General features: G+C 44.1%; 2 protein-coding genes across 5 annotated transcripts in view; both read right to left on the bottom strand.

Moving 5' to 3' along the window:
• The window catches only part of MEAF6 (MYST/Esa1 associated factor 6), a 23,313-nt gene extending 13,842 nt beyond the window's left edge, over window positions 1-9,471 (bottom strand). For all 4 annotated transcript variants that reach the window (XR_013813775.1, XM_079776879.1, XM_079776880.1 and 1 more), the window contains exons 1-4: window positions 9,344-9,471; window positions 8,117-8,232; window positions 4,296-4,383; window positions 4,103-4,148 (exon numbers count right to left, since the gene is read on the bottom strand). Coding sequence is in view for 3 of the 4 variants with exons in the window: in XM_079776879.1 (XP_079633005.1) it covers window positions 4,103-4,148; window positions 4,296-4,383; window positions 8,117-8,232; window positions 9,344-9,433 (340 nt within the window). In the remaining variant the exon portion in view is untranslated. The remainder of the gene's footprint in view (window positions 1-4,102; window positions 4,149-4,295; window positions 4,384-8,116; window positions 8,233-9,343) is intronic.
• On the bottom strand, window positions 8,174-21,697 carry SNIP1 (Smad nuclear interacting protein 1). Its single transcript, XM_079776877.1, has 5 exons — window positions 21,427-21,697; window positions 19,786-19,885; window positions 17,910-18,511; window positions 13,875-15,698; window positions 8,174-8,232 (listed from the first exon to the last, which is right to left on the bottom strand). Exons 1-4 carry the CDS (start codon window positions 21,648-21,650, stop codon window positions 15,434-15,436), a joined length of 1,191 nt encoding a protein of 396 aa, XP_079633003.1. The 5' UTR covers window positions 21,651-21,697; the 3' UTR covers window positions 8,174-8,232; window positions 13,875-15,433.

The raw sequence follows: 21,697 nt of genomic DNA, 5'->3' as shown, positions 1-21,697 counted from the left end.
AGAAATTCTGAGATATTGGAGAAATTTTCTACAAAGGAAAATATATAGAGGCAACATAGACCATTCCTTCCTCTCATGGAATTAGAGCTTAGTTTGAGTCACTTGGGTCACTTAGACACACTCAAGCCTTGAACTTGGTCTAAAGAGGTTTGAGCACCTAACAGAAGCAAACATTAAGTCTTCTCTGGAAGACAGCACCTTTATCCTTGCCTTCAAATTATTCTATGAATACTTTGTTTTAAAATATGTTTTTATTGATTTTAGAGAGAGAGGAAGGGAGAGGGAGAGAGACAGAAACATTGATGAGGGAGAAACATTGATGGACTGCCTCCTGCACACCCCCCACCGGGGATCGAGCCTGACACCTGGACTGTGCCCTGACCAGAAATTGAACCTGAGACCTCTGGTACCTGGGATGATGCCCAACACTGACCAGGGTCTATAAATACTTTTTTTTTTTAAATCCTCACCCGAAGATATTTTTCCATTGATTTTTATAGAGAGTGGAAGAGAGGGAAAGACAGAAAGAAATATCGATGTGAGAGAAACACATCAATTGGTTACCTCCTGCACGTGCCACAACCAGTGCCCGGACTGGGGAGGAGCCTGCAACCAAGGTACATGCCCTTGACCAGAATCGAAATAGGCACCCTTCCGTCTGCATGCCAATGCTCTGTCCACTGAGCCAAACCGGCTAGGGCTATGAATACTTCTAATAATAATGAGCAGTACACAAAGATAACCAAGCACACAGAGAAATTAGATTCCATGGGTAATGACTAGTAGAAATAAACAAATAGGTCATTAAGGATTTCAGAAATTGAAGTTAAATACAGACTATAAAATAACTACACTTACTACACTTAAGCATAAAAGACACGTTTGAAAATAACTGCAAAAAAAGCTATTGGAAAATGACATACCAGATTTTTTAAATAATTAAGTAGAATTTATGGAAATAAAATTGTAATAAGATTTAAAATCAAGGGAACAGCAAGTCAGATTTAATTGAAAAGAGAATTAGAAATGGGTAGATCAGGGGTGGGATGAGGGCATGCGACAGGGTGTAGGGGAGGCTGGGGGGAGGTCAATGGGGAAAAAAAAGGAGATATATGTACTAATATATGTAATATTTTAAACAATTAAAAAAAGTGGAAACAAAAGAAATGGGTAGATCAAAAAAAAATTACTCATAATGCAGCACAGAGACAAAAAGATATAAGGTGCAGAAGAGATAATAAAAGACATAAAGGTTAAAACGACAAGAGTTAACATACATTTAACCACATTACAGAAGGAGAAGAGAGAAAGCATGAAACAAATAGAGTACCTGAAAAGATAACAGCTGGGAATTTTCCAGAACTGATAAAAATACCAAACACAGTTTCAACAAGTCCAGTGAAACCCAAGCCAGATAAATGGAAAAAATTCATACTTAGACACAGTGCAGTTAACTATAGAAAATCAAGACAAAAATAAAATCTTATAAATAGCAGTGGGAAGTGGTAATGGTGGAGGTGGTGAGATAAAATACAATAGAATTACTTTAAAAGGGCTCCAACCATTTGAATTAATGAACTCCAGCATTTGTGTAATTCTCTGCTTTATTAAAAAAAAAAAAAAAAACCTAGGCAACTTGCCAAGATTCATGTCATGTAATCCAATAAAATAAATTTAAAATGAGATAAGGCAAAGAAGAACAGAAGAGGAAAGTAAGCTGGATGAAGTACTAAGATTCAGTCCCCAAATGCATGCTATAAATTCCTATCTGCTTTCTAGAGGGACACCACAAATTTGGCTTTACGCATTTTAGCACCCATACATAGAGGGAAACAATTACAGGACTTTCAGTAAAAAACAACTAGGCCCTATTTCTAAAGGAATGATAACAACTATTTCTAAAGAAATGATAATTAGAATAATAATAAACAGCATTTGCCACATCCTCTTACAATAAAGAGAGACACATTTTACAAGACCAAATGCAACTTCAGAGGGAAGACCAAGGAATACCAATATGGAGGCTCAATCTAGGAGGAAGATTTTAGGGTAATGGATGGTCTGCATATGCTTCAGAAAATCTTTCATACATAAGCACTTTCTCAGGTAAGCTTCCGAAAGGAATGGCTTTAAGAGCCTTTTCCTGACTGGTACCGAGGTGTAGGTGCTCTGTATGAGTAATTAGGTAACAGAGCACATACTAAACTATCTACTAAGCAAGGGGCAGGGTAAGAGGCTCTTATGAAAACTGAGGAGTCAGACATCATTCCATCTGAGATTCAGAAAGTTCCTTAACCAGCCTCATCACTCTACAAAGTAGGTGAAATGGCTCTACATTCTACAAGTGGCATTAATTGAAAAGAAACAAGATTTACTGGGCCTGCGTGGCTCACTGGCATATGCCCTGACTGGGAATTGAACCATGACTTATGAATCAGGAGATGACGGTTCAATTCCTGGTCAGGGCATATGCCATGGTTGTAGGCTGAATCCCCAGTGGGGGGAGTACAGGAGGAAGCCGATCAATGATTCTCTCATCACTGATGTTTCTATCTCTCCCTCTCTCTTCCCCTCTGAAAGTAATAAAAATATATTTTTTTTAAAAAAAGGAAAGATACAAGATTTACCTGACAGTCACAGCAAAAGAAAAAAATTGGCACAATTGATTAGGTTGGCAAAAATCAGTAAAGATGCCTACAAAGTTTTGAATGATGAAGAACAGAAATACTATAACAAAAATTGGGCAGACACATTTTGAAGGAAATAGAATGGCTCAGTTTTAGACAAAATGTTTGGGTTTGAATATCTGAATGGAAATGTACAGAAGACATTTTCTAGAAGTTTCTAGAAATGTATCACTAAAGGGGTTAAGGATAGAACTAAAAATTTAGAAATCTGTACACAGAGATGAAACTGAAGTCGCTGAATGAGTAGTTCTAATTCCCACACCACCAAAATCTCTTCTCCTCAAACAACTGCAAACAAAAGAAGTGGATCCCACAAGATATGCCACAGCCATGATACAAAAAGCAGGTTGGATTTCAAAGTGAGGCAGTGCACAGGGAGAACATTCAATACAGCTACAGAGTCTGACTCAGAAAGATAAATGTACAGCTATATATGCCATCACTAAAAATGAGAACAGAATTGCACTATATGGCTCATTACAGGGAATGCCACAATTGCTCTATCTATTGTCCTTTTTTATTTATTTGTTTGTTTGTTTATTTATTTATTTATTTTTGTTAATCCTCACCCCAGGATATTTTTCCATTGATTTTTTTAAATATATTTTATTGATTTTTTACAGAGAGGAAGGGAGAGGGATAGAGAGTTAGAAACATCGACCAGCTGCCTCCTGCACACCCCCTACTGGGGATATGCCCGCAACCAATGTACATGCCCTTGACCGGAATCGAACCTGGGACCTTTCAGTCCGCAGACGGACGCTCTATCCACTGAGCCAAACCGGTTTCGGCTTTCCATTGATTTTTAAAGAGAGTGGAAGGGAGGGGGAGAGAGAGAGAAACATCGATATCACATGGATTGGTTGCCTCCCGCATGTGCCCCAACCAGGGCCAGGGATAGAGCCTGCATCAGGTATGTACCCTTGACCAAAATCAAACCCGGGACCCTTCAGTCCGCAGGCCAATGCTCTATCCACTGAACAAAACCAACTCGGGCTCCATTTTATATTTAAGAACACAAAGGTACATTCTGCTTGAAAGATCAAATTTCCTAAAAATTATTCATTTGGGTACATGGGGATTTATTAGATATGTCTGAAATTTTCCATGATAAGAGTTTTTTGAAACTTATAAAAAATTCCCTAAGACTTATCAGGAGTGAAGACATACCTTTCTGTCTTTGAGCAGCTAACATCAACCTTCCTGTGATACAAGAGGCAGGAAGGAAGGACATGGTCATTTCTTTCTCATAAGAAAGACAAGATTAAAGATACACAAGGTTATTAACTTCTAGAAAGAAGACACAGAGTGTAAGAGATGCAGTCTTCAGATACACCGTTGGAGAGGTGTTAAAGATAGGAACTATAGTAGCTTTTATAATAAACTAATAAAAAAAAGTAGAAAAATAAACTTACTCTTTTCAATGAGCTGGTCCTGAACTCCTGCCAATGCACTTACTGCCTGAAAGAAAAAACCACTGGTTACAAGAAAAATTATCACAGACCTCAGGAGAGCACTCACAGAGGGAGGGAGAAATAAAACTCACAAAAACGCATCTGAGGTTTTCCTAAATAATGGGCCACATAAAGATCCCCCCACCTCACTTACAGCTGCTGAAGTAACTGAAGATTTACTGAAGAGCCGCTCAGCTTCCTTAAACTTCCGGTTCCTTCGATCATTTTTGCTATTGGAGTTCCTAAAACACACACAAGGATTCATTATGAGCACCAAGCTTTGTCTATGGCTCAAGCTGAGGATGTCCCAGGGAAAATGTAAGGAACTTCTTTGTTTTTGTTCTTATTTTATTTTTTATTTTTGTTAATCCTCACCCGAGGATATTTTTTCATTGATTTTTTTTTTTTTCTTTTTAGAGAGATTGGAAGGGAGGGAGAGAGACAAAGAGAGAGAAACATCAATACGAGAGAGACACACCAACTGGTCACCTCCCACACTCGCCTGAGGCATGTGCCCTTAACCAGAATTGAACCCAGGACCCTTCAGTACACAGGCCGATGCTCTATCCACTAAGCCAAACTGGCCAGGGATCCTTTGTTTTTATTACTTCCACCCACTTGGATTGACCAAAACCACCTTTATGCTGAATGCCTATGTAGATAGACAACAACGTGCTCCACAGTGGTACCTGAGACTGTTAGTTGGCTCATAATCATTTTCATTTTAATATGTATATACTAGTGGCCCAGTGCATGAAATTCATGCATGGGGGGGAGGGGCCTCAGCCCAGCCTGCACCCTCTCCAATCAGGGACCCCTTGGGGGATGTCCAACAGCTGTTGCCCTTAAAACCCCTCCTCAGCCCCATCTTAGGTTCTAAACCAGCAGTCGGACATCCCTCTCACAATCTGGGACTGCTGGCTCCTAACTGTTCACCTGCCTGCCTACCTGATCGCCCCTCACTGCCTCTGCCTGCCTGCCTGATTGCCCCTAACCCCTCTGCCTTTCTGATCGCCCCTAACTGCCCTTCCCTGCCAGCCTGATCTCATCCCCAACTGCCCTCCCCTGCCGGCCTGATCTAGCCCCCAACTGCCCTCCCCTGCCGGCCTGATCTCACCTCTAACTGCCTCTGCCTTGGCCCCCACCACCATGGCTTTGCCCGGAAGGAAGTCGGACGTCCAGAAGATGGCTGGTTGACCCGGTCTAATTAGCATATTACCCTTTTATTAGTATAGATTTTAACGATTTTAAAAACAACTAGCATAGACTAGTGATATGAAGTGTCTGTTAACTTAAATCTTAAAATTTTAAAGAAAAAAAACAGGATTTCTTAGAAAAATGGTCTGGGACAAGAATAGGAAAAGGTGGCAGACAGAAACAAGGCACTCAAACCTACAGGATCATGTCAAAAGGACAAAGGAAATCGGCTTAAGGAGGCTCCTTCCGGCCATGTTTGGGATAAACTAAGCATCAAAAAGAATGACGGGAGCCCTGGCCCTGGCCGGTGGCTCGGTTGGTTGAAGCATCACCTCATACACCGACAGGTTGTGGTTCGATTTCTAGTCAGAACACACACCTGTGTTGCAAGTTCAATCTCCAGTTTGGGTGCATACAGGAGGCAACTGATTGATGTTTCTCTTTCACATCAATGTTTCGCTCTCTCTCCCTTCTTCTCTCTAAAATCAATAAATACAGGCAGTACTCGGGTTATGTCAGACTCGACATACGTCGTTTCATCGCCATCTCCCATTTACTTATAAAAAAAAGTTCCGTCATTTCGACGTATGTACATATGTGCTTTATGTTTTTTATTATTTATTTACCACAAGTAAAGGTCAGGAATTGTTATCTTTCACTTTAGTTTTTTTTTACTGTTTCACTTCATTACTGCTGTGTATGTGCTCCATGTGAGTGACGTAGGTGCTTATGTAGGTGGGTTACGACTTACGGTGAAAATCGCGTTACGTCAAGCCGTAGGAACGGATCTCCGACGTAACCCGAGGACCTACTGTTATTTCAATAAATTAATTTATACTAAAAAATAAACCTCTGTAATAAAAAAGTGACAGGGCTAGATCCCAACAGTAATTTTTTAAATAAATATTTGCTATCTTTTTTAAAAATATATTTTTATTGATTTCAGAGAAGGGAGAGAAAGATAGACACATCAATGATGAAAGAGAGTCATTGATAGGCTGCCTCCTGCATGCCCCGCACTGGGGATCTAGCCAGCAACCAGGATATGTGCCCTGACCAGGGATTGAACCTTGACCTCCTGGTCCATGGGGCAACACTCAATCACTAAGCCACACCAGCCGGGCCCAATGGTAATTATTTTAAAAATCCATGAGTATATAGTGATACAAGAGAGAAAGAGACAAAAAGGATGAAAGAGAATGAAGACAGCCGGCTGGCGAGGCTCAGTGGTTAAGCGTCGACCTATGAACTGAATAAAAATGGGGGGTGTAGTATATTACTACTATCGAAAAGTATGAGCTCTAAATTTACATAGTTAATTACAAAGAGAAGAAATAAACTTTACAATGGAGAAATCACATGGTCAAACTTATCAGTACCAATAGTAGGACAATCTGACATTATGTGCCTCCTGATGAAATAGAGGTAAACAACAAGAGGTACACAAATCACTAATGCAACATTTCTGCAAAAAATGTGTAACGGATCTCTCATGAGGTGGCAAAAGAAAAATCTGGAATTGGGACATTCTACAGGACAATGTCATAAACAACTTCCCCACCAAATAGGGCGGGAAGCTCTCCTACCTTAAGAGACTAAAGAGACATAGCCAAACGCAATGGAAAACTCTGACTGGATCAAAATAAGGCAGCAAAACATGTGGAGGACAATGAGGGAAATTTGAATAAAAACTGTATATTAGATGATACTATCAATGTAGTGCTAATTTTCTTGGCATAATCGTGGCTAGGAAAAAAATGTTCTTATTTTTGGAAGATAACTGCTGACATATTGAGGGATAATGTGTCATGATATCTGCTTCTAACTTTTTCTAAAAAATATTTTTTTAAACCTATTTTTATTGATTTCAGAGAGGGAGAGGGAGAGATAGATAGAAACAACAATGATGAGAGAGAATCATTGATTGGTTGCCTCCTGCAAGCCCCCAACCGGGGATTGAACCTGAAACCTCGATATATGCCCTGATCAGGAATCAACTGGGCACCTTGTTGTTGTTGTTAATCCTCACTCAAGGATATTTTTTCCATTGATTTTTTTAAAGAGAAAGGAAGGGAGGGAATGGGAGGAAGGGTAAGAGAGAGAAAGAGAGAGAGAGAAATCAATGTGAGAGACACACATATATTGGTTGCCTCACGCATGCACCTGACTGGGACGGGGATTGAACCTGAAACCCAGGTACACGCCTTTGAACAGGAATTGAACCCTCAACTCTTCAGTGGGCAGGCCGACACTCTAACTACTGAGCAACACTGGCCAGGACTCGTACCCAGGGCTCAAACCTGGCACCTTTTGATATGCTCCAACCAACTGAGCTATACAGGCCAGGGAGGGCTCTTGCAATTTTTCTATACTAGTATATTTAAAATTTTTTCAAAGTTTAGAAAGTTTTTGAGAATACTATTACTAAATAAATGGTGGTACAGTTGGTACATATGTCTAGAGGGTGGAATTCATGACTGATTAAAATGTGGAAAACACTAACAGAATGCTGTGTGTAAGGTATTATATGCTGTATTTCATTTAAGCCTCACACACCCCTGTGCCATAGACAGGACTCCCCCTATTCTACAGATGTAGGGTTTGTTTAGGATTACTCAGTGAGGCTGAACCAGAATCCAAGTTCAAGCCCAAACCTCTTCCCACACTACCACCTATTATATCCCCTCCCTACAAAGTTGCTACCAAAAAATGTACACAGTCTTAAAAACAAGTATTAGCAGGTCACAATACAAAACACCACAGGTTTCTGACACTCACTTTTGGTTGGTCAGATACCTATCCCAGCCACGAATGATATTGCCATACATCTGGGTGTCTTCTAGGTAGCTTCCTTCAAAAGCATAGATCTGTCTCTCCAAGTTTGCCAGGGTTTCCTGCGAGGTGAAAAACAAGGGAATGGGTAATGCCTTTTAAATGCAAAATTGGGTCTGACCAAACTGAAATCTTGCGATTAGATTTACAAACTCAAGCAGAAATACACTCAACCACCCTTGTGGAGAGACGGGTGATACGGGGAGGAGCAGGCAGATTAAGGCAGTCTAGAATTGTCCTCTTGGATCCCTGCGAGAACAGAATGAAGCAGAGCCTGTCCCATGAAAAATGTATGCACATGCACAGTTCTGGATCTACCACAGAGGGCTCATGGAAACCCAACTGCGGGAAGCCTGGCTCCTGCAGACTCCACTCCCATGCATCAAGGTATTGCTGGCGGGAGGGAAGGGCGAGCAGCCTCCCAGCGCCAGCCAGCTCGCTCCCCTCCCCTCCGAGAGGCCGCCAGCACTGGACAGCCAGTTGCTATGGAAACCTGGAAGGACAGCTTCAGGTGAACGGGCCTCACGGGTGCCCACGCCAAGACTCGGGGGTGGGACAGGTAGGACTTGGCCACCAGGGTGCATGGGACCCTGGGTGCACCTCACAATGCCTAATTCCCCGACTGAGTCCGCTCCCCTCGCCCGTCACCTTCCTGACGTTCCCACACACGTCGCATCCCTGCCCATCAGAAATCCCATTCAATGGGTCTACTAGTTCCCAGCGGACACCCGTCCCTCCACCCTCCAAAGGCCAGACGGGATGACTGAGTCCCCCTCCCACAGCCGCCTCCTACCCCGCCGTGCCAAACCCACCAGCAAGCCCGAACCAATCTGCTCCAGCCTGCCGACACGCCCGCCCTCACCACCCGCCAAAGCGCACGGGCACTAGCCTCTCCAGGGCTCCCACACACAAGCCCACGGCGCCCCGCGCCACCCTCCCTCCACGCCCCCCGGCCCCTCCCCGGCTCCGCGCCCCCGCCCCCGGTCCCGCTCCCTCACGGCCGGGAAGCCGCGGCGCCGGCGGGCCGCGAATGCGCAGCCCAGCCTCAGGCCGCCGGCTCCGGGCTGCCGCGCAGCGCCCGCGAAGTAACGGCCTGGCGCGGCGGGGCTGGCGCCTGGAGGCGGGGGCAGGCGCGGGGTCCTCACTCGGGCTCCCCCGGTGATAGCCTCTCACCGCCAGCTCCTGCTTCCGCTTCACGAGCTCCGCCAGCTCCCGCCGGGTGTCCGGGATCTGCGGTGGCGCTGCCTTGTTGTGCATCGCCATGTTGGGCCGAGGCGGGCAGCGGCGGCGGCGCCGGGCTGGGGGCGGTCCCTGCACGCCGCCGCCAGGGGGCGCCCGCGCCGCACTGCGCCTGCGCGCGCGGCTTCCGGAGCCGCGCGCGCCCTGTCCGGGGACCCGGTGGTGGGGCTCCCTGGTCCTGGTACAGGCAATTCTGCCCCTGGTGGACGGTTTACCTTTACCGGCACCGCAAACACCGAGATGACTCACTGTCCCCCCAGGAGCCCAAATCAGAAACCTTCGTATTCTCACCCTCCTTCACACCTTAATCGTGTACCCTGGCCGGCCTCCGGGAGACCTCGCAAATCCATTTGTTTCTGTGGGCCACCCCCCACGTTCATCGAGGACCTCCCTATTGTTAGCTACATTATTCCAACAGACTTGTTTCCACACTTAGCTGCATTTAGTCCATGATCCACAGTGATGCCAGGATAATTTGATTTTGGGAAACAAATGTAGTGTCATGCCCCTGGCTTCCCATTGTCCTTTATAGAGACAAGTACTAAGAAATGTATATAGAGTTTTTCAAAAGAGCCAGAAGTATCTTGTTCAAAATCCTACCTCTACCACTGATATCTGTGCCACCTTGGGCAAGTAGCCAATTTCACTTGTCTCAACTTCCTCATCTGTAAAATGGAGGTAATAAATAATACAATTGCTGTGAGGAGCAAATCACTTGTCTGTCCAGGCTTGGCAAGTACTGTAATAACACTACCTAAGGGTTAGCTTTTAACATTAAGTCCAGTCTCCTTAACTTTGTCTTCACTATCATGAATCTAGGTAGGACATTTTTCCTTCCCTCCCTCCCTTCCTCCCTTCCGATGTTATTGGAAAGGGGACCTGGCCCTGTGCAGGTCTGCTTAGGGCCAGCTGGTAGTGTGTGTGTTCTTGACTTCGTGCAGGAAAGATTTCACAATGAGTCCAGGTGATTTTGAGACTACAGGGTCTTTTATTGTGTGCTTTTTAAAAAAAGAAAATTGTATCATTTGGGGGAAAATTTGGAAATAACTGGAGGGGAATTAAAAAGTCCCTCTAAAGAGTATTTCACCTATTTCTGACAGACACCTGAAGGCACTACTAGTACAGCGTCATCTTAAATGGAGTTCAAGGCTTGATGTTTCCTGAGCTCCCAGGCTACAAATACCTGGGAGGATTCTATTTCTGATCCACTCTTTTATTCTGAAAATTACAGCCCGTTGGCATGCCAGCTTTTCATAGGAAACATCTATTATACTACCCATTGTATGTGGGTTTTGACTTCTATCTCATGCAACCTAGAATAAGGTCTGATTTGCTAGTATAAATATGGTTTGCCTTTAAATCAAATGTGGTTTCAAAAATAACTTAATCCCTCATTATCAGAATCCAGAAGTCACACTCACCCTTTTCTCCCTAACTGAACTTTAAGTACTTCCAAAGCCTCATTAATTTACCACCTCAGGTATTTCCTAGTGCTAGTCTCTCCGCCTAGAAATGTGTTCCTTTCTTTTTTCATCCCCACTGGCCTCTTTTGAGTAACTGCTCACTCTTCCATGACTACTGAGGCTTCGTTGAATACTATTTCTGAGCTTCCGTAACTCCCAATGCTTCTTCTATCTAGCACTGTGCGTAGCTCCTGGTTATATTGTTCTGTGAGGGCCAGACCTTATGCATCTCATAACTATAAACGGCAATATAGCCCTAGTCGGTTTGGCTCAGTGATTAGAGCATCAGTCCAGGGACTTAAGGGTCTCGGGCTCAATTCTGGTCAAGGGCACATACCTCGGTTGCAGGCTCAATTTTGGGAGGCAATCAATCAATGTTTCTCTCTCTTTTTTTAAAATATTTTTATTGATTTCAGAGAGGGAGAGGGAGAGATAGAAACATCAATGATGAGAGAGAATCATTGATCAGCTGCCTCCTGCACACCCCCTACTGGGGATCGAGCCAGAAACCTGGTCATGTGCCCTGACCGGGAATCGAATCTTGACCTCCTGGTTCATAAGTCAATGCTCAACCACTGAGCCACACTGGCCAGGCCACTCTATCTTAAATAAAAAAGGGAGGGGAGGTCAATATATCATAGTAGCTAAGAATGTGGCATCTGCAACCAGAGTGACTAGGTTTGAATCCATCCTACCTACCACTGTGAACATAACCTCTCTGTTCCCGTTTTCCAGTCTGCAAAGTGGAACAATTAAAGAAGCCTGCCTCACAGGATTAAGAAATGAATTAAAGTATGTGTTAGTGTACATGTAAAATGCTTAGAACTGTGCTCATACATAGAAAGTGCTCCTAAATGTTGGCCAGTTTTATTATTGAGGTCTCAGTTCATAGCCCTTTTAGGCACCCAATTATTGAATATTTATCTATTTTTATTAATCAACATGATCATTTCCAAGCAGCCCTGGCTATGACTTGGTGGAGTGAGGATTTGCCCTGAGCCACTCTCTACCCTTGAAAATCCCACCGTGATTTCCTTGAACACTCTATGAATAGGACAGCCTACTTCTCTTAGGTCTCCCCAATAAGCTCTACTAGGGTGGTGAAAAGCAAGGGTCCAGAGGAAAGACCACTGAACCTGGACTGAGGTTCCTAGCTCTACCAACTTGCTGTGGGTCCTCAGCTAAACAGCTAAATTTTATAGGATCCTTTCCACATCCTCACTCCAGTCCTGCTGTCCCCTGGACTGCTCGGTGTATAACAATGCCCTCCTCCACTACTGGTTCAAAACCCACTTAGTCTCTAAGACATACCTTAAATGCCATCTCTTGCCCACAGTGCAGCCCGCCTCCATATTATTGCTCCCTGCTTGTAACTTACAGTTGTAAACCAAGTGCTAGCATAGCAAGCTTATGCAACTATTGCTTTAGTGAATTACTTAAACTTTAGAGTACATGTGAACAAATCAACTGTCATAAAATTGTTTACCATTTAATAAATACACTGGAAACTTCACCCAAGAGATTGAATGAAGCTTTCAATTCCAAAGCTTTAATTTAAATCAAGTAGCCCTTTCAGTTCATATAAACTCACATGTCCAGGAACATTGTGGGCTCACAAGTAGGCACTGCTGGCATGTTGTGTGTGTCACCCTTTGATTAACGTCGTATCTTCTTTCTTCACATCCATAAATTTCCCCAAAGGGAAAGATGTTAAAAAATATTACCATTTGGGCAACATATTGAATGATAATCAACTCAAAATATATAAGTTCTAAGCCTTTTGAAACCAAGCCATGTTGTATACTAATATACTCAATACAATAACATAATTTTTAAAATGTTTCAGTTATCTGAATTGCTAGCTTTCACTTATCACCAGGATACAATAAAAGTATTTTAAAGTTACCAGCTACGCCTGGCCGGTGGCTCAGTGGTTGAATGTCGAACTATGAACAAGGGGGTCATGGTTTGATTTCCAGTCGGGGCACATGCCTGGGTTGTGGGATCAATCCCCAGTGGGTCAACCCTCAGTAAGGGGCGTGCAGGAGGCAGCTGATCAATAATTCTCTCATCATTGATGTTTCTTTCTCTCTCCCTCTCCCTTCCTCTCTGAAATCAATAAAAATATATTTTTTAAAAACAGTTACCAGCTGCACTTAATGAGCTGTCCTTGGTCAATGTTAGAATGAGGGAACGAGAAGATGACTAGGAAAAGGCTTGAGAAAATCTGAAGATCCTGTCCCATACCTCTGCAAAAATGTAGAACCACCACAGAGGTTTTGGGGAAGGGTCCCAGAAGCAAAGGGCTGTTTTACATATTACTTGATTTTGACAGTGATTTACAGACAAGCCAACCAGAGTGGAGAAAAGATAGGGAATGAAGAAGTTGCAAATAGCTTAGATGAACATGAGTTTCTAAGCAATAAATGTACTAAAAAAAGAAAGCTTTAGGATTATGTCAACTTCAAATGAGAAGCCTGCTGGTGATATCTGCCTCTGGAGATGGATGTCTTTCCTTTAACCCTCTTTCTTAAAAAAAAAAAAAAAAAAAAAGAGGGAGAGCACCTTTCTAGGTATTTGGCATGAAGAATCTCTTAATCCAGGAAGCAAAAGTTTACTACACAATTGGGACCTCTTATTGAAAATGTAGGCAAAAATGGTCATCACAGTGCCCACCAGGATGGCATTTGAAGCAAAGCCCAAGGCCTCCAGGAAGTAGTAGGAGTAGCACAAACTGAACAGGAGGCCCTGAGGTGAGATGCCAGATTAGTGCCTAAAACCCTGAAAGACAAAACCATCAGTCTGGATCAACAGAATAATCCAAAATCCATCACAATAAAACACACCTTTTAGACATGCACATATGTAGTTTGTGATCTATGGCACATATAAAAATTAGAAAAATAGCCATTACATGAAGCCCATGTAGAACACAGTGGGGATATGGTAATTGCTCTTACATGTTTATAGCTTCCCTTCATCTAACCTTCCATCTTACTAACCTTAAGTGTTCACTCTTCAAAGAGGATCTTTTCATTTCTTTTGAGTAAACATTAGTCAGCTGCTCCCCCGAGTACACATGGGTGAGACCTTAATGGAAAAACAATATAAAGACAATCTAATAGTATCGTAAGTTTCAACCCAAGAGGAATAGTTAGCAGCAGCAATGATTGAGTTATATGATCTCTCCTTTCTCTCCATCCCACACCCCCATCACCACCTGAGGGTGAATTAGTGAGGGCAGGGATAAACTGGTACAAGGCCCACTATGTATAACCTGACCCAACTCTATTCTGGGAAAGAAAACCCCTTAACTGCCAATACAGAAAGCACTGCCGCTTCAACAGGACCAATACTCACTTGCCAAGATATGGGGCTATATTTACAAATTTTATTATTTTTTTATCCCAAAAATACATATAAATGAAAACCTGCTCTTCAAATGCAGGGAGACTTTACCTATAATGTAGCATTACATTTACATCACAAAACATCCTCATATGAAAATCAATTGCAGCTCTTTCACACACAATTAGATATATATTCACACTATATATATGTAAGTAGTTATGAATTATCTACTTACACAGATTCCTTTAGTGGAAAATTAGGAAATTCCCATGCTTTCCAGCCTTGGGAAGGTAAATACAACCTCTCTAGATGTTTTTAAAAAGATGAAACATGTAAACTACACAACCTCCTTTAGACATGTACACAAGTTGTTAGAAGAAAGGACCCTGCCACATAAATAATAGTGTGTTTCTCAAAAGAGAAAGAGATTTAACATTTGAATAAAAATGCAAAGTTGAAGAACAAATAAGATGGTCAAAATTGTTCTGTACATGCTCCATGGAGAAATCAGAATTCTCTCACAGGAAACAGATCCTCGATGCATCTCAGCCTCTCGTGACATTAAATCGGCCCCCGCTGGCAGTAGTCATGATCTTCCTGTACAGTCAAATGCTTAATCAGGCTCCTTAAAGCATCTGTTTAAGTCCAACAGTCAATAATGAGGTCATGTGGTAAATTCCCACCCCCCAAAAAAGAAGTGCAAAATCAACTTCTGTGACTCAAGAGCTCAACCAGGTCAAAGCTTTGGTATATACAGGAGGCTGTTTTGGTGATAACCAAAGCTTAGAAAGAGTCTGTTAAGGGATTTGCCCCAGGAAAAAAAACGAAAAACAAACCCAGTCCACAAAGCCTATAAATAAAGTAACTGTACAAAGAGAACAAGCCACAATTCCCCATTAGATAAGGGTTTATAGTTTCGTAGGCAGCAGTTCTGAAAGCACCAACTAAAGCCACGATGCTTCTACGAGAACACGATGTGTTGGTGAGACTGCTCTGAAAACATATGCCCACAGGCAAGTGGGTGATGTGCCACAGAAAAAAGTTCAAACACGTCAGTTTTCTTACATTATAACATAAGCTGGTCAGCAACCGAGGAGAGACTTAAGGCAATAAGAGGCATTACAAAGAGCGCCCCGGTGCTCTTGAGTCAATCACAAAGCCTTCTCAGAAAGGAAAGGTCTCTCAAGAGTTTGGGTCGTTTATTAGTTTGCTAGCTGTCAGATACTTCTTCCTCCTCCTCCTCATCCTCGTCTTCTTTCCTGTCTACTTCAGAGGTGTCAGAGGACTCATGAAGCAGAACATACTCTCTGCTGCTGAACCCAAATTTAAGTACATCTTTTTCCTTCAGTTCGTAGTATCTCTGTGGCTCAATGCGCTTGTTATTCAAGAATGTTCCATTGCCTGAGCCAAGGTCAATGATGTAGGGCTTCACCCTGCGGCCAACTGTCCCATCAGCACGGGTGTATTCCACAAGCCTAGAAGAGGTAAGAGAGAGAAACCTAAGGGGGGTGAGGGTAGGTAGAGGAGGACATAGGAGGGATAATGATGATGGAAGACTTGACATATGGTGGTGAATACACAATACACTATATAGATGATGTATTATAGAATTGTACACCTGAAACCTCTAATTTTATTAACCAACTAGAGGCCCAACACAGAAAATTCATGGAAGAGGGGGTGGGGGGTGTCCTTCAGCCCGGCCTGCACCCTCTCCCAGTCTGGGAACCCTCGGGGGATGTCTGACTGCCAACTTAGGGCGGCTCCCCACTGCTGCACTCACCAGCCATGAGCCCGGCTTCTGGATGAGCAGAGCTCTCCCTGTGGGAGTGCACTGACCACCAGGGGGCAGCTCCTGAGTTGAGTGTCTGCCCCCTGGTGGTGAGTGCACATCATAGTGACCGGTCGTTCTGCCATTGGGTCGATTTGCATATTAGCCTTTTATTATATAGGACTAGAAGCCCGTTGCACGAAGTTTCGTGCAATAGACCTTCCTTCACCTGGCTGCCGGCACCCGTTTTCCGACAGCAGCAGTTTTCCTCTGGCCACCTGCCGATCGGAGCGCCTCCCGCCAGCGCGATCGGCCACCCTGAGAGGAACTCCGATTAAAAGGCGTTCTGATCGGCGGGTAGCCAGAGGAAAACTGGTGCTGGCGGAAAACTGGTGCTGGCAGCCACGCAATCGGCCACCCCGAGTTCCGCCACCGGCGCCTTCCGCTGGCTCCATCAGTCCTCCCGCAGTGCCGGCTGTTGGGGCCTACGGGAGGAACGCTCATCCTGTCAGCCCAATTGGCCACCCCGAGTCCCACCCCCAGCCTGCCGCTGGCCCAATCGTGGGTGTAGCGGAGTGATGGTTATTTGCATATTTCCCTTGTATTAGGTAGGATGTCACCCCAATAAGTTCAATATAAAAAAAGAACAAGAGAGAGAAAACTGTGGGCCAAATCTTGCCTCTGATCATCCAGCTTTTTGTTAACACTGCCTACATGTGGTAAATACCTGGCTTCAATACAGCTCAAGTTCAAACTAAGAAACAAGGAGAAGATATGCCCTTAAATCTAGAAATTAGAAGCAAGTTAAATAATACTTAGTAAAAAGGTGAGACCTAGTACTTGGTGGACAGGAAATTCATGGTAGATCAAAAGCTTAAAAGGCAGTCCCTGCCAGGTAGCTTAGTTGGTTAGAGCATTGTCCTGATATGTGAAGGTCATGTGTTCCATCCCCAATCAGGTTACATATATAAGAATTAACCAATGAATGCATAAATAAATGGAACAACAAATCAATGTTTCTCTCGTTCTCCCTTCCTCTCTCTAAAATCAATCAATAGCCCTAACGGGTTTGGCTCAGTGGATAGAGCATCAGCCTGCAGACTCAAGGGTCCCAGGTTCGATTCCAGTCAAGGGCATGTACCTTGGTTGCAGGCTCATACCCAGTAGAGAGTGTGCATGAGGCAGCTGATCGATGTTTCTCTCTCATCGGTGTGTCTAACTCTCTATCCCTCTCCCTTCCTCTCTGTAAAAAAATCAATAAAATATATTTTAAAATAAATAAATAAATATCAATAAATTTGCCATAATTACAAAAAAATTTTGTGTTTATAATTAATATAATATTTCTTTCAACTATATTTCAACATATTTTATCTCCCATCCCAAAGGGAATAAAGCAGATTTAGACTTCAAAGTTAAGGGCACTAGATTTGAGCCAGATTTCTATTATGGGGACCACTTACTAGGCAAGTCACTTGGCTTTGCTGAACATTAATCTTCTCACCTATCAGATGGGGACATTAGTACCTATGCTATCCGCCTCACAGGATTGATGGGAGGATCAAATAATAGCAGATATACTATGCAAACTGTCAAGATACAGACACAGCCAACACATTCTCAATTATATTTCCATAATAACCCTGTGAGGAAGGTAGAAACTGAGGCCCAGAGAGTGGCTTGTCCCAGGTCAAACACCTGGCAAGTGGCAGTGGCAGGATTCCCAACACCAAGTTCAATGCTCTTATACAAATATAAGTAATTATTTAAAGGGTAATTAGATTAATACTCAAGAGGAATATTAGATTTGAGAGGTATGGATTCTTTTGCATATACATGCACACAAAACTTAGTAATCCTAACTGAGACACTAGCTTCTGCTCACACTTGAGTTCCTTTCTGCAAATGTACTTACCTATACTGAAAGACCGCGTGCTGCTTTGAACAAGAGGGATGATCGATTGGAATGTCTGCAATACGGCGGTGTCGCCCCAGGAGGTAAGCGCTTTGTCGATGAATGTACATGATTGGAAGCACCTCATCATTTTTAAATGGGTAGAGACGCCACCGTTTTTTAGGGATACGTGCTTCGGGGGGCTCGCTGTATTTAATGACTACACCTCGGAAGGTGTTCGTGTCCTCAAGAAGTGCCCCAGAAAGTTCAAAGCTTGGCTTTTCCTTGACGGGCACCTCTTTGTTCTTGTTGTTGCCACCAGGTGGAGGAACCAACTCCTGAGACTCGTTTCCACTGGTACTGCCTTCATTCTTTTGGCGGTGCTCCCGCCTTCGGGCATTATAAAACTCCCGCTCTGCTTCCTGAGCGGGCAGGTTCTGAAGGTCTCGATCTCGTCCCTGAGCCGGCCCACTCCCAGCTCTCTCGTTAGAGGTTCTCCTCTGGTGGGAGTGGCCCCTGTGCCTGCCTCGGTCACTACTCCTAGCTCGCCTGTGTTCCTGTCCTGATGCTTCCCGGTGCTGCCGATCTTCCCGTTCTCTCCGGGGTGGATGATCCTCACGTTCCTGAAATTTGAGCAGACTCAGTAAATTCAAGGCAGTCCAAAATCTATGAACAAGCTACATTCAAAAAGTCATTTGTGATTTGGACTTTGGCATTCAAGAGCAAAATGCCGCCCAGCCAGCCTGCCTCTGTGGTTGAGCTTCGGCCTATGAACTAGGACAGTGGTCGGCAAACTCATTAGTCAACAGAGCCAAATATCAACAGTACAACAATTAAGAGCCGCATGTGGCTCGCGAGCCACAGTTTGTCGACCACTGAACTAGGAGGTCATGGTTCAATTCCCAGTCAGGGCATATGCCCAGGCTGCAGACTCAATCCCCAGCTGATCAATGATTCTCATAATTGATGTTTCTATCTCCCACTCTCCCTTCCTCTCTGAAATAAAAAAATATATATATTTTTTTTAAATGCAAAATGCCCCACAGAAATAAGGTTATCAGTGGTGGTTATGTTTCCATGCAAGGCCACACTGACTGTGTATCCCATGCTGTTGCCCAATTATAGCTCTAACAGTGCCAGCCCATGTTCAGAGACCTAGAAACAAGAGTATCTGCAGGCAAACTTAAAAGGGATCATATACAGAAAATAGAACTAACAAAGAGAGCTAACTAGTCACAAACAGGATAAATGTGTAAAGAAAAAGCTAGCTTTCTCGTATGCCAACAGTAATTTAAAAATGTCTCATTTCAGCCCTAACCAGTTTGGCTCAGTGGGTAGAGCATCGACCTGCAGACTGAAGGGTCCCAGGTTCGATTCCGGTCAAGGGCATGTACCTTGGTTGTGGGCACATCCCCAAGTAGGGGGTGTGCAGGAGGCAGCTGATCGATGTTTCTCTCTCATCGATGTTTCTAGCTCTCTATCCCTCTCCCTTCCTCTCTGTAAAAAAACCAATAAAATACATTTTTTTAAAAAAGTCTCATTTCAACAGTAACAAAAATTATTCAATACCTAGGAATATACTTAAGAAATATGTAAAAAAAAAAGAAAGAAAGAAATATGTAAGATCTGCACCAGAAGATCCCATTTGATTCCCGGTCAGGGCATATTTTTATGTCTTGACTATATAGAGGTCACCATTGCGAGAAACAAGGCAAAGAGTATACGCCTATATTAGTTTTACAACTGCAGGTGGATACGCTTTCATTCAACAACAAAAGTCACCCAGTTTTGAGAAAATCCCATTGCCGATACAGGTGAATACATGCACAAGACTTTAGCTACGGTGGCAACAGGCTCTAGATTCAGACCCTGCACCAAAACATCTCAATCCACTTACCTGCTTCACTTTGACTGTTGAGTGGTGAGGACTTCGGCTTCTGTTACTCCGAGGAGACTTGCTTCTTCTCCCTGAGGACTTTTTCTTTTTGGCTGGGGATCTGTTAAGAGAATGGTACACACAGGATTTTATCTCCATTTCCCTCCCCCATGTAAATTACCTTCAAATATCAGACTTACCTACCATGCAGACATCACATTTGTGAAGGTCTCTGCTTTTCTCACTGTAGGAGTCAGGAGCTTCACCTTCCTACCCACGGTCTCCCCCGAATTCCACACCCACAGACATAACTGCCTACCAAACCTTCTCACACTTAGATAACATAACTCTTGATTCTCAACCCTCAAAACTTTTCCTCTCTCAGTCTTTGCCATGTCAGTGTCACCACCATCCACCCTGCTCAAGCCAAAAACCTAGAAGTCATCCTTGATCCTTTTTTCCCCTCACCAACAGCGTCCACACCCCTCCCCCACAGTCACATTCAATCCGTCAGCAAGTCCTCTCCCTCTGTCTCCTCCCTCATTCCAACCATTCCCCTTGATCACCACACTGGATTTTTTTCTATTTCTAAAACAATCACAATTGTCCTGGCCAGGTAGCTCAGGTGGTTAGCGTGTCATCCAAATACACCAAGGTTGTAGATTCCATCCCAGCCAGGGCACATACAAGAATCAACCACTGTATGCATAAATAAGCGGAATAACAAATCGATGTTTCTCTCTCTCTCTCCCTTCCTCCCTCTCTAAAACCAACCAATAAAAATAAATAAGATTATCACAATTGATTCCATTACAGGTTCTTTGCACACATTGTTTCCCCTGCCTGGGTCCTTACAAGGCCAGATTAGTCTTATCATTCAGGTCTCAGCTCAAATGGCACCTTTTCAATGCGGCCTTCTCCCACTTCCCTCCAATCTCTATCACATTAAATGTTTTAACTTACTCGTAATACTTGTTACTAACATACTTTTTTTTTTATTTGCTAGTTATTTTGTCTCAGGGTCATAGGACATCAATTCAAAAGGGTAATGTCCATCTATATTTTATTTTTCAGAGAGAGGGAGAGGAAGAGGAGGGGAGGGAACAAAGGTAAGGGGGGTGAGGGGAGGAAGAGAGAGACATCTATCTGTTGTTCCACTTACTTATACAATTCACTGGTGGGTTCTTGTTTGTGCCCTGACCCGGGATCCAGCGGGAACCACACGAGGCTCTAACCAACCGAGCTATCCGGCCACCCTTTCAGCCTCAGTACCCAGGGCGGTCCTCAGCACAGAACAGGTATTCAGTAAAACTATGTGGAATGAATAAATGAACGCGTCTAGCAAGAGACAACCCTAGGCGCTCCATGCGGAAACCTTTTGGGGCCGATCATTAGAAAGACACCGCCCACACTCTATTTGCAGGCAGACAGGGAAAACCTTTCATTTCCACTTAAAATGATCCTTGCCAGCCGCTAAGTGCTGGGCACACAGACATGAAGAGGTGGGATCCTGTCCATTAGGCCCTTAACGCCCAGCGACAACGCTAGTAACAAACAAACAATAACACCAGCACCGCCGCAGGGTGAAGTCCAAGCCGCTGCGCTCTGCATTCCAGGCGTGTGTCTAACGCTGGCTGCCCACCCCGGCGGCTGCCCTCTTACCGGCTACGCCTTTGCGCTCGGTTCCCGCGGTGACCAGGGCGGCCAGGCTCGCCGGCTGGCGGGGACGCGCTGCCGCCGGAGTCCGGGCGGCGGTGAGCGGGAGGCGCGGCCTCCGGGCTGAGGCGTTCTTGCTTCACCACCACCACCGCCGCCGCCGCCGCCACGTCCTCGTCCCGGTGCCTGCGCCGGCTCCCCCGCTCCCGCTCGCTCTTCACCTCTTTCATGATGAGATATCCGCGGAGCGCTGGGAGAACTCGGCCGTTGCGCTCCC

This window comes from Cnephaeus nilssonii (genome assembly GCF_951640355.1).
Source record: "Cnephaeus nilssonii genome assembly, chromosome: 7".
NCBI classification, from domain to species: domain Eukaryota; kingdom Metazoa; phylum Chordata; class Mammalia; order Chiroptera; family Vespertilionidae; genus Cnephaeus; species Cnephaeus nilssonii.
Note: the sequence above shows the minus strand (reverse complement) of the source record. Positions and strands in the feature narration are given on the sequence as shown.